General features: G+C 40.9%; 1 protein-coding gene across 4 annotated transcripts in view; it reads right to left on the reverse strand.

The window, feature by feature from the left end:
* Nucleotides 1–16,282, reverse strand: part of CRAMP1 (cramped chromatin regulator homolog 1) — a 47,009-nt gene that overhangs the window by 30,283 nt on the left and 444 nt on the right. The window contains exons 1-5 of one of the 4 annotated variants that reach the window (XM_071761521.1): nt 14,726–14,821; nt 13,894–14,246; nt 6,776–6,969; nt 4,950–5,103; nt 2,601–2,684 (exon numbers count right to left, since the gene is read on the reverse strand). In XM_071761521.1, coding sequence (XP_071617622.1) covers nt 2,601–2,684; nt 4,950–5,103; nt 6,776–6,969; nt 13,894–14,246; nt 14,726–14,769 — 829 coding nt within the window. In that variant the 5' untranslated portion in view covers nt 14,770–14,821. Of the gene's footprint in view, nt 1–2,600; nt 2,685–4,949; nt 5,104–6,775; nt 6,970–13,893; nt 14,247–14,725; nt 14,822–16,282 lie in introns of those variants that run through there. The other 3 variants (XM_071761519.1, XM_071761518.1, XM_071761520.1) reach the window with 3 other exon arrangements.

The raw sequence follows: 16,282 nt of genomic DNA on the forward strand, positions 1-16,282 counted from the left end.
AAAAAACCCAATACTGATTTCTACTGACAATGCAATCTGTCTTGCCTCTGCACCTCCTCTGTCATGAAGTAGTTCAAAATTGCTTCTCCAAGAGGAATTAACACACTGGAGATCTTTGAACAAACATAATGAAAGCAGTATGAACATTGACTGCAGCCTTGTTCAGGACACTTTAGAATAGAAATACAGGTGAGGAAGTAATATAGCGATTTATAAAAAAATCTTCAAAAATACCACAATTCTATTAGGAATTGTACATGTACATTCATTAAAGCTTTCTTGTCTTTTTTACTTTACAACTACTATGGCTTTACAGAGAAGTGAAAGCATTATGATGATTTTCCTCATCTCACAATTTAAACAAAACATGTAGAAGATGCACTCTGATAGAACACTGACTCCACAAAAAGCTTGCAAACAAATTAAAAAAATACAGAAGAAAGTTCATGTACACGGGCAGAGCACACTCCTCTGCCCATTTTCCACATGGGCCATGTCAGAGTGCTCTCTGGTCTGGAAGCCATGAAGACAACACAAACCATGTTATGGGCTGCAGTGTGACCAGCAGCTGAGGGAGGGGATTCTGTCCCTCTGCTGATGTGCCACATCTCAATGTTTCTGAACACCTTCAAGGACAGTGACTCCAGGGCAGCCTGTGCCAGGGCCTGACTACTCTCAGCAAAGAAATTCTTCCTCATATCTAGTCTAAACCTCCCCTGGTGCAACTTCAGGCCGTTTCCTCCTGTCCCACAGTTACTTACTTCAGAGAAGAGGCCAGCACCCACCTCCCTAAAACTTTTCAGAAGGTTATAGAGAATGTTAAGGTCTGGCCTTAGCCTCCTCTTCCCCAAACTAAACATTCCCAGTTCCCTCAGCCTCTCCTCATGGAGCTTGTTCTCCAGACCCTTCACCAGCTTGGTTGCTCTTCTCTGGACACATTCCAGCACCTCAATTCTTGTAGTGAGGGGCCCAGAACTGCACACAGCTCTCGAGGTGAGGTCTCAATAATGCTGAGCACAGGGGCACCATCCCTGCCCTTCTTCTCCTGACCACACCATTCCTGATACAACCCAGGATGTTGGCCTACTTGGCCACCTGGGCACACTGCTGGCTCATTCAGCTGGGTGTTGACCACCACCCCCAGGTCCTTTTCTGCCTGGAAGCTTTCCACCCACTCTTCCCCAAGCCTGTAGTGTTGTCTGGGGTTGTTGGGACCAAAATTCAGGACCTGGTACTTGGCCTCCTTAAACCTTGTATTATTGGCTTTGGCCCACTGATCCAGCCTGTCCAGGTCCCTCTGCAGAGCCCACCTACCCTCAAGCAGATCAAAACTCCCACCCAAATTCTGCAAACCTGCTGAGGAAGCACTCAATCCCCTCATCTAGATTGTTGATAAAGATATCGAACAGGATGAGCCCCAAACCCAAGCCCTGGGGGACACCACTGGTGACCAGCCACCAACTGGATTTCAGTCCTTTTAGCACAAGTCTCTGGGTCTGGCCATTCAGCCAGTTTTTAACCAGTGAAGAGTGCACTTGCCTATGCCATGAGCCAACAGCTTTTCTGGGAGAATGCTGTGGGGGATGGTGTCAAAGGCTTCACTGAAGTCCAGGTAGACAACATGTACAACCTTTCCCTCAACAATTTGCACTACTTAAAGAGGGCTTTTAAAAAATGAGGACAGACTTTTTAGCAGGGCCTGTAGCAACAGGGGTTAATGGTCTTCAACTAAAAGAGGGGGGAAATTGACTAGTTATAAGAAAATTTTATACTGAGGGTGGTGAAACACTGGCCCAGGTTGCCCAGAGGCGTGGTAGAAGCCCCATCCCAAGAAACATTCCAAGCCAGGTTGGATGGGGCTCTGAGCACCCTGATCTGGTTGAACATGTTCCTGCTCACTGTGGGAGGGTTGGACTAGATGAGCTTTAAAGGTCCCTTCCAACCCAACCCATTCTGTGATTCTATGAACATGGTATGAAACCTAAGCTTAGAGATCTTGCTAATACAGTTAATCAACTTCCAGAAAATGGAGGAATATTGGTATGGCATGCCCTCATCTGCCTATGCTCATCCTTAGGGACAAAACAAACCTCCAGGATTAGCCAGTAAAGTTGCTATTTCTGATTAGGATGTCATGCTTTTCCATCTTCAGGGTTCAATAAGTAAAGATTTAGGGACCAAACTAGAGAAAGGTACCATCCCATAATTTGACTGCATAAGCAGAAGTAAATTCGTGTGCAAATGATACAAATTACATGCTTAGCTGCTTATTTTTGAAGATTAAAAACACAGACAGATAATCTAAGCCTTACATACATTCACCTGTTATCTGCAGGTATTACATGCACTGCATTCCACAGATAGCAAAAACTAAAGAAACCTGTCAAAGAAAAAGGGGACTGATGCAACAGACTAAGGAGGTTTTGAAAAATAAAAATACAGTTAGTGAAAACACCAGTATCACAAATTACTGTAATTGAATACAATGGACACAGATTCTGAAAAACTCAAAAGTGAAACCGTACTGGACACTGACAACTTTAAATACAGACACTGCTGGTTCTACCATTTATAAATAATTTCAAGTCATTCATACTCACATCCCCCAATCTTTTTCCTTAGTTCCCCATAGCAGATTAAGCCATAAAGCTCCAGGGAGGATTTTTTCAGCCCTTGAGAAAACACTGAAAAGCAGAAAAGGTGTTAAGTGAGATGCAGACAGCAAACATTCACACACAGCTACATTGCAGACATTCATTTCAACACTGAAAATGAGATCATGTGCATTTTCAACAATGAGACAAACAAAGGCAAGACCAAGTACTGCTTCAAGAAAAACTTCCATGAGACAGATCCACTTATTTCTTTTTGGTTCATTACGTATCTGGGAAATGTGACATCTTTTAGAAACAAAGCAGCTTCCACATAATTTAAACACATGTGCAGAGTTCTATATGAAAAAGAAAGCTAATTCACAATAAAGGTAACTCTAGCATCATGTAACTGTTTACAATTTCTAAAGGGAATGCCCAGATGCCCCCAGGGGTATGTATATAAACTCAACTGGTGAGTCTCAATTTTCCAGAAGAATCTCTTCTGTGCACAAGAATGCACCTTTGAGATATAAGGAATAGTCTAGATTCTAAATTTTTAGATGAAGAATTGCAGACTTTTTTTTCAGCTTCACAAAGGTTTTTCCTCTTGTCTCATCAGCACACATGACCTGGAAATTATTATTGCTAATAGATCCAAGTATCTGTAACATGAAGGAAAGACATTCTTGTGGTTTACAAATCAGATGAAAATATTCTCATCTATTAAAAAATTCAGTTCCCTGGGATTTGGAGACTCACTACAAAAATTCAGGCACACATATTTCTAGCAATACTAAAGCTAATCAAACTACAGCACAAATTCTTAAATTCTTACAGCTGATGAGATTTCAGACCTTACCATACTGATACTGAATTTTAAGTTATCTAGAGAACAGATGAAACTTCCCCATGACATTTTTAAAAAAAAAGTTCTTCCCTACTGTGCTGTAACATTTGTTTTAAAACAAAATACAAACAGCTTATGTCATCTTAAAACGCTGCCTTGTTTTTTAAAAGGAACTCAAAAATACACCTTTATGGCAGGAGCTTCAGATGTGTAAGCCCTACTATAGATAACCTTATTACAGGAACTGACAAAACAGTTTCATAAAGAGACAATATCATACACTGTCTTTGCACTCCTTCAGCTTTTTTGTAGCCACATCCATTTCTCATTAAGAATTATTTTCATCTTGAGAGGCTCTGGCCACAGATTGTACAGAGGAATTTACTACCCATACTTCTGCTGTTGTTAAATCGAGTTGTTTGAAGACCACAAAATTCAACCACTATGAAACTGCCACAATTGATGCAACTTAGAATATAGCATCAGGACAGGAAAGCACTGGAGATCTTTACTTCATCAACAAGCTAACAGGAGAACTCTGACATTCTTCCTGCCTTAAAAAAGTCAAAAGAACAGGGTTTCAGTAAAATCTGTTCACTCTGAAAAAACAGCCCAGGATGCAGTTGGGCTGGGAGCTCACACTGCTGGCTCATGTCCAGCTTTTCATCCACCAGGACCCCCAAGTCCTTCTCCACAGGGCTGCTCTCAGCCCCTTCATCCCTCAGCCTGCATTGATACTGGGGATTGCCCAGACCCAGGTGGAGGACCTTCTTTCTACCCTTTGTAAAAATGGACAAATGTTTCTCCTTTTCCACTCACCAAGGACATCACCTGACTACCATGACTTTTCCAAGTATCATGGAGAGCAGCTTGGCAACTTCATTCAGGTGATTCCCTCAGGACCCTGGGGTGTGTGACATCAGGTGCCATAGACATTCACTCGTGTTCTGAGGATGGTCATGAGCTCGATGCCAGTCCCTTGCTTTATTTGCTTGATTTTTTTACACCTGGGGATCAAGAGCTTCTTGCACTCTACAGAAACTGTTCCTACTGATCTGCATGCTCTGTTATGATCCCTTTCACCATTTACACTTGATCAGACTATTTATTTCTGCCTTTCCTGCACAAGTGCAAAGCAGTGCTGGAGTTAATTTGCTTGGAGAAGTCATGCCTGACTAATATTTAGGTAGCTGTCCTCTAAAGGTGTGCTCCTGAGAATAGAAAAACATCTGGAACCTGGCTTTTCCTCAGTATTAATTGCAGGGCTCAGCATTTATGATGATGTGATGAAAGCAGTCATACCCATACCAGTTTTTGAGAAACATTTTTCAAAAAACCCTAAGTCTTAACATGGCCACACTAATAAAAACGAGGCACGTCCCCAGACACCCTACTCTATTTATTTTCTCATCCTCACCATTCCTACCATCTGTGATGGCATTAAGAGGCAGGACTCCAACCCTCAGGAGACTGAGCTCTGGACTCAGCCCATTTCACCCCATACTAACCATTATCAAAGTCAATGTACTTTGAGATCTTGTGCCAGGTGCGGTAGTAGAAATGGCGGACCTGTTCCTTGTTCTTCACCATGCTTGCTGGTTTGCCTTTCTTCTTGTACTTCAAGGCAATGTTGTTCTGGATAGCTTCAAAGTCCTTCCCGTGCTAAAGAATCAATAAAACACATCCAAATACTCAATGTTTGCATCTTGTCATAAAGACAACTCGAATGACATGAGGGACTTTGGGATTCTTTGTAGGAAATTAGATTTCAATGGTCCTAAACAAAATCCTCGGGCATCAGAACTCAACAGCAAAAGAATGACACTGGATTACATTTTTTTTTAATATAAAACATAGCACTGGTGCAAAATAAAGTACTTTCCTACTTCCTGAAATGTTTCAAAATAAAAACTAAGTTGCTAGCAAACTCTCTTTGAAAAATACCTGTAGTCATGAATGTGCTAATAAGCAGCACTGAAAATACTTTCTCACTCAAATAGCTTTCTATCCTCTGCACTTTGCCCTCGCTTTCTCCTACCTTCATTTCTGAATAGGGTGAGAAATGTATTATATTTAAAGTATACTATACTTATTTCCAGTAAATTTCACATTCCAGTTATTAGGAGTACAAAACTGGAGCTTCAAATAATTAAGGAAAATACTATATTTAAAAAAAAAAAACAACCCAAAAACATATCATACAAAAAGCACATATGTAGGTCATTCAAAAGTTTATTCTCAGGGTAAAAATAAGAATGAGACAACTAAGCATATCCTTGAAACTAGTCAATTCCTACAAAATCCTTGGAGTTCAAAAGACAAAAATTTAATTTTATATACATTATCATTTAATTCCTGCTATCACAAAACTTTTTAGTATTCAAAAAAGGTTGGAACTGATTTAAAGACAAAGTGTGAAAAAGGTAGTGACTCAAAATGAATAGAATTGGGAGAACAGAGTCCCAATCCAACTTAGAGCAAATTTTTGAACTTTTTCCTCAGCATTCAAAAAACCAAACAAACAAAATAAAAACCAAAACCAAACAAACCCCAAAATGTTTCCTTTGAGTGATGAAGTGAGTTAAAGATTATATGATTGCCAGGAATACCACGTCAGAGAGGTTTTAAAAAAGAAAACAGTCTTTAAGTGTTCATTTTGTCTACAATATATGTATGTGAATCATACCTACTATTAAAAAACACTTCTAAAAAGATGCACACATACAAAGAAAAGAAAACCCACCATCACTTCTTTGTTTTCACCTTTAGTATGTGTTTCCATAACAGAAGTGCTCTTAAAATAAACACGAGCACTGAATAAGAGGAATACATCATATGCATCATACAAGATAAAAGATAAGATGGTCTTTGTCTCTCAGTCCTGGTACTGAAATGACTCAAACCTTTTCATGGTCAAAGACTAAACAAAGCACCTACAAACCTTATTAGAACAGAACATACTTTCTTGCTTGCTAATATTACAGCATGTGTTGCTTTTGAAAGTTGAGCTGGGGACATTACTTACTTATTTCATATTTGAAACAAAACCAGAACTGAAAAATAACTGAAACTGTTATAAACGCCCATAAACACCACTCACAAATATTTCCTGTATATTTCCAAACACAGAAAAGCTTGACCCTTTTGAAAGGTGCCTCTGATCAACAGCTGCTTTATAGTAACCCGGATAGTCACACAGACAAACGCGTATGTGTGCTATGCATGGTGTACATAGGCATTTTGCTTCTGAAAATCTCAACTGAATCAACTTTCTTCAAGAATACTCAGATACTAAACAAAACCACCTAAGCTTGTGGGTTTTGTGTCCATGTACCTCATACAGTCCCTCGAAGAAGGTATTTTTGTCCTCTGTGCTCCACGATTCCCACTGCCGTCTGACCTTTTTTCCTTCCTCTTTCTCTCCAGCTGAAGAGCCCAGGTTCCTTGCTGCTGACTTGGAATTCCCAGCAGGATTGCTGGGAGGAATTCCTGATGTGCCACCAGATGCAGTCCCTCCATTATCTGCTGCTGTATAAAAAAAAAAACAACATGACCACAGTGAGTATTACACCAACAGGAGGATTCATGAATAGAGATAAGGAACTCAGAATTTTGTCCTTCAGCACTCCCATTTACATCATTTTTTTTTTCCCCAAGATATTTCACCTGAAATACAACGGGCAAATAAACAGGTTGGTTTTTTGTTTTGTTTTGTGCTTCTTTTCCATTTTGTTTGGTCTTTTTAAAAGAAATAAAACTTCAAAGAGCGTAAAACAAGGGGAAGGTTTCAATGGCTTAATTTTTTATTTCCAGAAGTAAGACAGATTAGCAGGAACACAGCAAAGCAACCCACTCTCTGACACTTACACACCAGTGTGCTCTGCAGCTGCCCCTTTCCAGTTGAGGAGAACTGCTGAGCATTGCTGAACACTGATGTGACCAATAAAGCAAACTAATGACCATGAGAAAATATAGGTAATTTCATATCCTTGTCTTTGGTCTTGATCCCACTGAAACAGTAATGGTAGCAAAAGGACTATGGGATGTTCAGTTCATCACATGACAACAGATCAGAACTCTCAAAAATCTGACCCTCAGTAAAAAAAAGCACCATCTCTGTCACCTAGTTCACCTAGGATAATTCAAGGTATCCCAAGGATGTCTAAACAAATTCTGAAACAAACAGATTCTCTGTTTCCTAAAGCCTTCGTCAGCCACTGATAAAATAACTGAAAGTTTAAAAATTCTGGTACTGTCAAGATAAATCCTTTTAAAAAATGAAGCAATTAGGAAAACGAGCACTTTAATTGATGGCTGAGAATAAAACCAGTAATTCTCAAACACAGAATCACTTCATTCTACAAATGGGAGACTGAAATACCACAAGTTATATGGTAAAGAAATCCAGATCTTAAATATTAAAACCCTTGGTCAACAAAGTGGAATTCAAACACATCAGTCCTTGATTTCTACCTAGAACATCCTGTTGCTCCTGGCTCTCGTAGCAAAAGACCTTCTTTATCAAAGGACAGCTACAGAATTCTATTCCAGAGTTACTATTCTGATCACAGACCTCCAACTTTCTGAGGAATCATTTAGAGGAACTACAAATGCAGGGATTTGTTTATTGGTTTTTTGCTTAGAGTTTCTGCTTTTTACATCACTGTATACATACTCAAATATGTAAAATCCTAAAATCATCTGCCCGAAGTTCAGATCTTATAGAGGATTTTCTAAAGACTATACAGTACACTGGGTGCACAGGAAGTTTTCGTTATTCAAAAGATTAAGAAGCAAAAGTATTAGTGAGGACTTTAAATTCAAACAAGACTATGAAGTCCAGTAGATTTCCTCCTAGTTCCACGTAAAAGATGAAATTAACAGTCCTATTGAGAACACACTAAGGTCTCCACTGATTCAACTTCTGCTAGGGATAGGTAGCTCAGAAGTGTCCTCTCTTCCTTTAGATATACTCATTACTCTACAAGACAAACTAGTCCTGGGAGTTTTATCACAGTCTTTCTTGTTTTAAACACAAATAAATTACTATCCAGACAACTGTTTCGAGTATTGTAAGTGAAGATCTAAAAATTTTAAGATCCTGTCACCTCCACAGATCTCTTATATGCCATTTAGTTCTTCTGGAAATAAAGGAGTTTGCTCTATTATCCCTTTTATAAGCTTTCTCACTGCTGCACATGGTAGTATTTGTCACTGGGATACCACAATCAGAGTTTGCTGGATCTCAGTAAGGCAGTGGAATGCAGTATCTTCTAAAACACTGGCAATAAAAACCACTTCAGGATAAAAGGCAAAAGTAAGAATAATCGTACATCATTAAATTACACCCTATAAATTCATTCTTTTCATCTGACTGTATGAGATTCTTGTAACTTACAAAACAGCTAACAAGTTCTCCTCCCCTCACTAATGATAGATGATGAGCCAGCAACAGATTATTTAAAACTTAAGCAATGCATTGAAACAAAACAGTCCATTGAGGCCAGCCATATCACTACTGCTGAAGAGAAAGAGAGAAAGTGGGTTCACTCTACAATCTGCTTAGGTGCTCCTTCTAAGTGAAACCATTTATAAAAGCAGATCACTGAAGACAAAACAAAGGCAATACAGTCATTCTCACTCTGCTTGTCCTGTATCACCCAGCCACTGGACTGGACACCCACATAATTACAGCTACAGTAACTCCTTCCCTTCACTCCAGGATGCAGTGGAGCACCAGCACCTGCATACGAGGTACAAAGCAACAAGTTTATAGGTGTGAGTTCTCAGCATTTTCACTCAGCTTTTAGCCCACAGTTTTGCAAAGACATTGGGTTTCTGTAACTTCTATCTGAACTTTAACAGCCAACAACATCACAGATCAGAACACCAATGTTCCAGAGAAACTTCCTCATTCTTTTCATCCTGTACTCTTTACCCATCTACATGCCCCATTATTAGAACTTAATTTCTGTGACTGGCATAACATCAACTCAAAACTACATTTGCTGTAGAAGATGTCTTCTTTGCAGTTATAAGCAGAACACATACTACTTGCAAAAACACATACATATGGATTTAAAGACCACAGCTTAAAAATCTGGTCTGACAGCAACAATGGAACACTGCACCTACCAAATAACTGACTCACTGTATCAGTATCAGACCATGGCTACAGCCACATGCTCTTCCTTCCAGGCTCTACACAACATTTTAGCATTTATTTTCAGTTTTCTACTGGCAGCTCTTACATACCAGCAGATTTGTACCTTCTGTGATGGATCCCACATCCACAGAAGCAGGACCTGAACAGAGTTAATCCCCACTACACCTCTGCATCTCAACACACCAGGTGGCTGACTTATTGGTGTTGTGCAGGCTTAGCTTGCAAAATCTCAACTTCTTTAGAGTCATCACTCAACTGTAGGTGGAACATGCATCAGGAAGCACCCTTACAAATGAGATGGAACTTTCAGAGATTCCTGCATGCCACAGGCCAAATGCAGAGTGTCAACACTAAACTTGCTCCATAAAGTGCAGGATGTGAATGCCAACTTGTAATATGGCAGAAAACTTCCTCCAGAACATTTCTTTCTTCTTTCTGGGATTCTACGAGGGCAAAGAATTGATGAAAGGGTGCCAGGGTAGGATGGAAGGAGAAGTACCAAGTGTAAACAAGATGGACAGAATTCAGAATATTAGAACAAGGGACCATGCCAGTACTTTTTAACAGTCATTCATGCCTCATGCTGGAGGACTGATATTCCAACTGAAGGTTATAATACACTCTGTAGCATACTAATTTGGAAAATCATACTCTAAGTACATAAATCAGGTATCTTGGTATGTAACAGTAATTCTTTTTTCCAGAAAGAGCTACTTGTTACTGCAAAACAAATGCAAATCATGATTTGGTCCATTCTACACGTTTTATGACTAAATCTAGAGCAATGGCATGAAAGACACCTTTAAGATTCAGCTTATCATCATTATACTTTGTTGCTATTTCCTCCTAACTTCATTCTGCATTCAAAAAAGACAAAAACATGTAAATAGGAACACACTGCTTTAGTTCAAACAAAATCTACAGCACATGATGGCAACATATTCTGCATTTGCTTTTCCCAACATGGTCACAACATACACATGCATACTTTAACCACCCTCACTTCATGGAAGAAGAACCTAAAGCACACCTTAAAAAACTGTCTTCAGCTACCACGTGGCATATTTATATTTGAGAAGTAAGCTCTCAGAAATCCTTCTTTTTCAGCAACCTTTGTTGGTCTTTTCCCTCTCCCTCAATCAACCTCCCAGCTTTTGAATTCTCATAATAAACTGCCTCCAGCCCACTGCTCCTTCAAGTTTCTCCTCTGATTTCAGGCAAGTTTCTTTAAGACATGCTTCCAATCCTTCATACTTCAAAAGGTATTTGGTTCAGGTGTAGACTGTGAACTTGAAAATACAAAAGAGGTCAAACATTTGAAAATAATAATAATAATAATAATAATAATTTAAAAATGCAGATTTGGGGATTTGTGCAGGAAATTTGATAAACCTCTCAGCAATTCAAAATGGAATGGCTGTTTGAAGTGGAAAAGTTTTAAAGCTTTATTTTACAATGCTTCTTTCCATGCCATTTTGCCCTACACTCCAAAGTGCAACTCAGTACACCAAGGCAAGAAACCACATCCAAAGATACAATTAAAGATCACTTCAGAGGAAGCTAAGAATAGGTTTATACATTCTACTAGGAAGGAGCTGAGAATGATTACTAAGAATCTTCCCTAAACCATAGAAAGGTAAAGTTCAAAAGTCAGTAGCTGCTGAGTGGCCAAACCCTTCCTACAGTTCACAGTAAAGTTTACTTTATCAATAAATTAACTACTACAATAAAGCACCCTAAAAGCACAAATCTTAAAAGTAAAAAAGGATGTGCAACAGATAGGACAAAAAATACTAGTTTCAGTATTCTTTTAAGACATGACTAGAACAAGCCAATGCCTGCTGACTAACTACAATTTGAAAGAAATTAGGTTTATTGATTATACTCCTTAAGAGCCTTTGAAAAAGTGTTCACTTTAAAATACACAGATCTAAGAGCAGAACCACTTTAATAAAAAATTAAGGGTTACAAAGCATCATTGAAAGACTGCAGCTAAAACAAGTTTCTGATTTCAATGGACCAAGTCAGCATAGTCTAGATGCTCCTGCTGGCCAATGTTAAAATCACCTTTGCTTGGAAAAGGGAAAAGCTGTTTCAGAGCTGTTTTCAGAGCTGATCCAAAGCATGTGTATTTGAGCTTTTCATTGTTTTTATACTTACAGGGGGAGAGAAAAAGCTGGTGGGACAGCAAGTGGAAGGATTTAACTCCAATCTTTATTAGTAATCTTCCTCCTTCCATTAGTTCCCTATTGGAAGCTACCTCTGCAAGGCACTTCACTCGGAACACAAAGCCGTATAAATTCTGATCACAAGACATTCCATTAGGGAGAATTCAGACAAGCCTGGAGAACCTCTTAGTATGCATCCCTGAATGTAAAGAACTCAGATTAGAAAGGATCCCACTTCGTGGCTCTGTTCTCCAAGATCTGACAGTTATAATCTCAACCCTATCAGAGAAAACAACTTGAATGCATTCACATCTAACCTGTCCAGACAGAGCTGTGGCTGCTCTTAAAACTCAAAAAGCCAAAGCACAACTACGACTCTACCACTGACTACCAATAATTTAAGCAGTTTCCCCAAACCTGACAATGTAAGTCAGGTACAGTGTTCACCAGCATTACCTAAGACCAACTACTGAAATTATTATTTTCTGTTCTGTATATAATTTCACTAGGGTTATTTTGAAATCTGAATTGCAAATGAAATTAAATTTGCTTTTCAGTTGTGTTGACAGACATAGCTAAAATTTTTTCTGCTGCTCTAAAATTGGAAATGTATGTTTATGTACAGATGCATGAAAAAGAATATACACGTGCACAAAGACCCAGATATTTTCTTCACACTTTCAAAGCAACGGGATAATTTCAAATGCACATATTTGACTTCTCAACCATGGACAATGGGTATTCCGTGTAAACACCTCCTCACATTTAATACTGTTTACAGCCTTTGAAATAATTATCCAGAGTTAAACACTCCTGAGTATTCCATCTGTCTATTTGATCTAATGCAACTGGGAGAAAAAGTATGTCTACCTTTCTGTTCTATCCTCCAACATCACACTTAGGAGTTCCTCACTTAAGAAGTTCAAGCGACTGCGGAGGATCTTTGAAGGTATTAAAAAATACTTTAATGAGTTGTATGAACTGTCAAGAAACTGAGCTAAGGAATTTTTTGGGATATGGCAGTAACTAAAATATCCCAGTTTGCACTGCTTTATTACTGTAATATAAAACTACCCCAACCTGTAATGTCTATCTCACTGTCCAGTGTGTGGATATCACCGTGATGGACCAAAGAGTGAGGTGATCTCCAAGACACATTTATACTACATGGAGTTTTATTTCACTTTCACAGGGAAGAGTAAACTTCGTTATTTCAAATGTTAAAGAAATCTTCGTGTTGTTTTTCTTGAAAATTAACTGAAAATAGCACTCCACTTACTTTTGTTAGTCTCAAGTGCAGCTCAACTCCAGTGCCAGGTGCCACCCAGTAACAACTGCTGAGTACACACAACAGCACCAAGATATTCAGGTATCTCTGGTGTCTTCAAGCTACTCACATAAAGAACAGCTTTGAAACAAATAAAATTCTTATCTCCAGTGTTAAAGTGAAAAAGCATATGTGTACAAATAGACATTCAGATGTACACAAAAAAAATCTTAATCAAAACTCAAATTACATCAAAATGCCTGAACTGTTCTGAAAAAGTAATGCAGGATGCACAAGACCTTAGAAACAAATATGTTAATTTTGTATTTCATAGCTATTTCCAAAACAGTTCTTCAGGTAAAACAGTTGTGGAAATAATTGGGGGAAATCACCAATGTCTCCTGTGTTGTCTTTTTTTCCCTTTTTAACTAGCACCTGATGACTATTTTGTTATTATCCAAGAACAGGACTCACACTGCAGCCACCTGAATACACAGCTAGCTAGAGCCTAATTTCCTGACCAAAACACAGGAATTTCCTAAAACTCACAAGAGATGAAATGCAGGAATTAAAGGTTTGCCCCAATAATGGGGATTCCTTCCTCTCCACAAACACATCCAAACCCCCCACTTCTGCAAGTCCACAGAGCATAGCAGGCAGCAGAGAAGCTGAAGCCTTGGGACACAAAGAAGAATTCTGCTACCGCGAGAAACAAGCCCCAAAACCCTTCCCCAAAAGCAAACAAAAGATGGCATCTACAGGAGAAGAATGATAACCCCCAAACCCAGAGGTGACTCCCCCCTCCAGCACCCCCATTGCTCACATGTTTTAAGGGTGCCACGGTACAGTACCTTTGCCTTTTGCAGCAGTGCTGCTGCCAACTGAAGAGGATGCCTGGGAATCCTTCTTCAGCCTCTTGCTCTGAGGTCTGACGCTGGACCTGAGAAAATGATGCTGGTCCTGGCTGTGGGAGGGCTGGAGGGAGGCAGGGGCCTGCGACAAGCTGGGGTTCGGTGGGGGGCTGCTGTTCGTGGTGTTGTTAATAATCTTCTCATCTTTCTTTGTGCTGCTGCTGCCTGGAGCTGCCTCTCCTCCTCCTCCTCCTGCCCCTTCTTCTTCCAGGGACTCCTCATCTCCTCCTGCTCTCTTGCCCAGCTTTTTCACCCCTTCCTCCCCGCTGCTCTCTCCCAGTTTCACTGTCATCCTGTTGGGGAGGAGAGAGAGAAAAGAGAGGGGCTCAAAGGCAGCCCAGGGAGACCCCCAGAGAGGGAGAGAAATCCCTGGGCTGAGAGGGGAGAAGTTTAGCTGCAGAAATTCCTCTCAACATGGCCGCCGTTGTTTGTTACTAAATCCCCTTTCGTTTGCTGTCCCGACCCAACAACCTGTGCCGAGGGCGGGAGGGGGAAAGCTCTGCCGGAACCCCCCCAAACCGGCCCAAAAGGCAGCCGGGCTCCCCCGGCAGCCCTCCGGCAATCTCCCGAAGGGATTCGGGGCGCCTTTGGCGGAGAAATCGCCCAGCCAAACTCGGGCGTGTGGAAGCGCTCGACAGCCGCCGAGAGGAAAGGCAGCGCCGAGCCCTGCGGAGCGGAGCAGCGCGGCCGGGCCGGGCCGGGCCGCTGTTCGCCCCCCATCCTACCCATGCCGCGGCTCCTGGGGCCCAGCCGGGCTCTTCCTTCTCCTCACCATGGAGCCGAAGTGATCCGACCTGCCGCGGAGAGGGGATTCATGTTCCCAGATGCGGCGGCGGCGGCTTCTCCTCCTCTGTGTGTGCGTGTGTGTGTCTCTGGGGCTGGGACTGGCCGAGGCTACCGAGATTTCCAGCTCCCCCTCCGCCCCCACCCCCGACAGAGCCCAGCACCTCTCCGCTGCTCCCCGGGGCAGCCCCTGCCTCCCCCTCCGCCCCGCCTGTCACCGCCGGCCCCCGCCGGGACACGGCCCCGGGCCCCGCCGCCGCCGCCACCACCTTCTGCCCGGCTCTGCCACCACCTTCCAGCCCGTTTGTGTTTTGCTTCGATTTTTTTTTTAATTAATGTGACCCACTTCATTTTTGAAATATATTTTTTTCTAAACATTTGAAGGGCAGCAAACTCCGCAGGCATCTGCAGGAGCTTTTCCCCATCACCTCGATGGGGCCCGTCCAGCTCATGGGGATGCTGTGACCTCTTGGCCAAGCAAAAAAAAGTTTTAAAGCGTCACGTCCTAGGGAGCCACTCCTGGACTTCTGAGATAGGACACTGCTAAACAACTTTAATTCCAAAACTAACACTTGGACTGGACACTGGGATGACCCCTCCTCACTCTGTGTCTAACCTTATAAATCCTCTCAACTCTAAAGTTTCGGGGGTTTTGCTTGTTTTTTCTTTTTTTCCTTTTTTCCACATACTCGGAACAAGGCACTAGATACACGGACAAAAGCTCAAGGCATTAAATAATATTACCTGCTAAAACCAAAAACCTGTTCTTTTCCTTAGACTGTAGAAACACTAATGATACCATACCTAAAAGAAGTCAACTTCCAAGAAAGAAAATCCAGCAAAACAGAAAGAAGTAGCAGTTGCAATGCAGCTGCCTTATCACCAAACCAGGGAGCCACAGTCCAACTTCAATTAAGGGAAAAGACAAAAAGCAACAAGAGAAGGAAATTCTGAATATCACAAATAAAAAATGAAATTGCTACAGGTTAGGCTGACACCAGAATAACAAGGTTAAAAAAAACCAAGATGCATCAGCACTATATGGCATAGGAATTTGTGCGATTAGTTTACGGGTTGTATTGCTACTGTTAAACCAACACTTTTGGTTATATGTAATGATTATACATGTAATGATTTTCTGCTATACCACTGAATCTACCAGTTTAGAACTATATTGGGCAACATTCCATTATTTGCAAATGCTCAGTTAACTGATTTAATCTAAACTCATATTAAAACTTGGTTAACTATTCACCTGACATAAGAAAGTTGTTCTTAACATTATAAAAATTGCAACATTTTCAGTTATTTCGTGGGCAGAATTTTTCCACCTGACAGTCTGTGCTTGCAGACTTCACTTGGTTGACTGACTTCACTTCTCCTCGATTTCAAGTTCAGTTTTATGAGGGCAAATTAAGCAATGCAACCCTCAGCAATTAATCGGGGGATACCAAAGAAACACATTTTGGGGACAGCTACTTAGACAGTGCAGCAAATCCCAGCATGTTCCCCACTTCCCAACACCTGGCCCCTCAGCGTCCTGCCG

Source organism: Heliangelus exortis, chromosome 17 (assembly GCF_036169615.1).
Source record: "Heliangelus exortis chromosome 17, bHelExo1.hap1, whole genome shotgun sequence".
NCBI lineage: Eukaryota > Metazoa > Chordata > Aves > Apodiformes > Trochilidae > Heliangelus > Heliangelus exortis.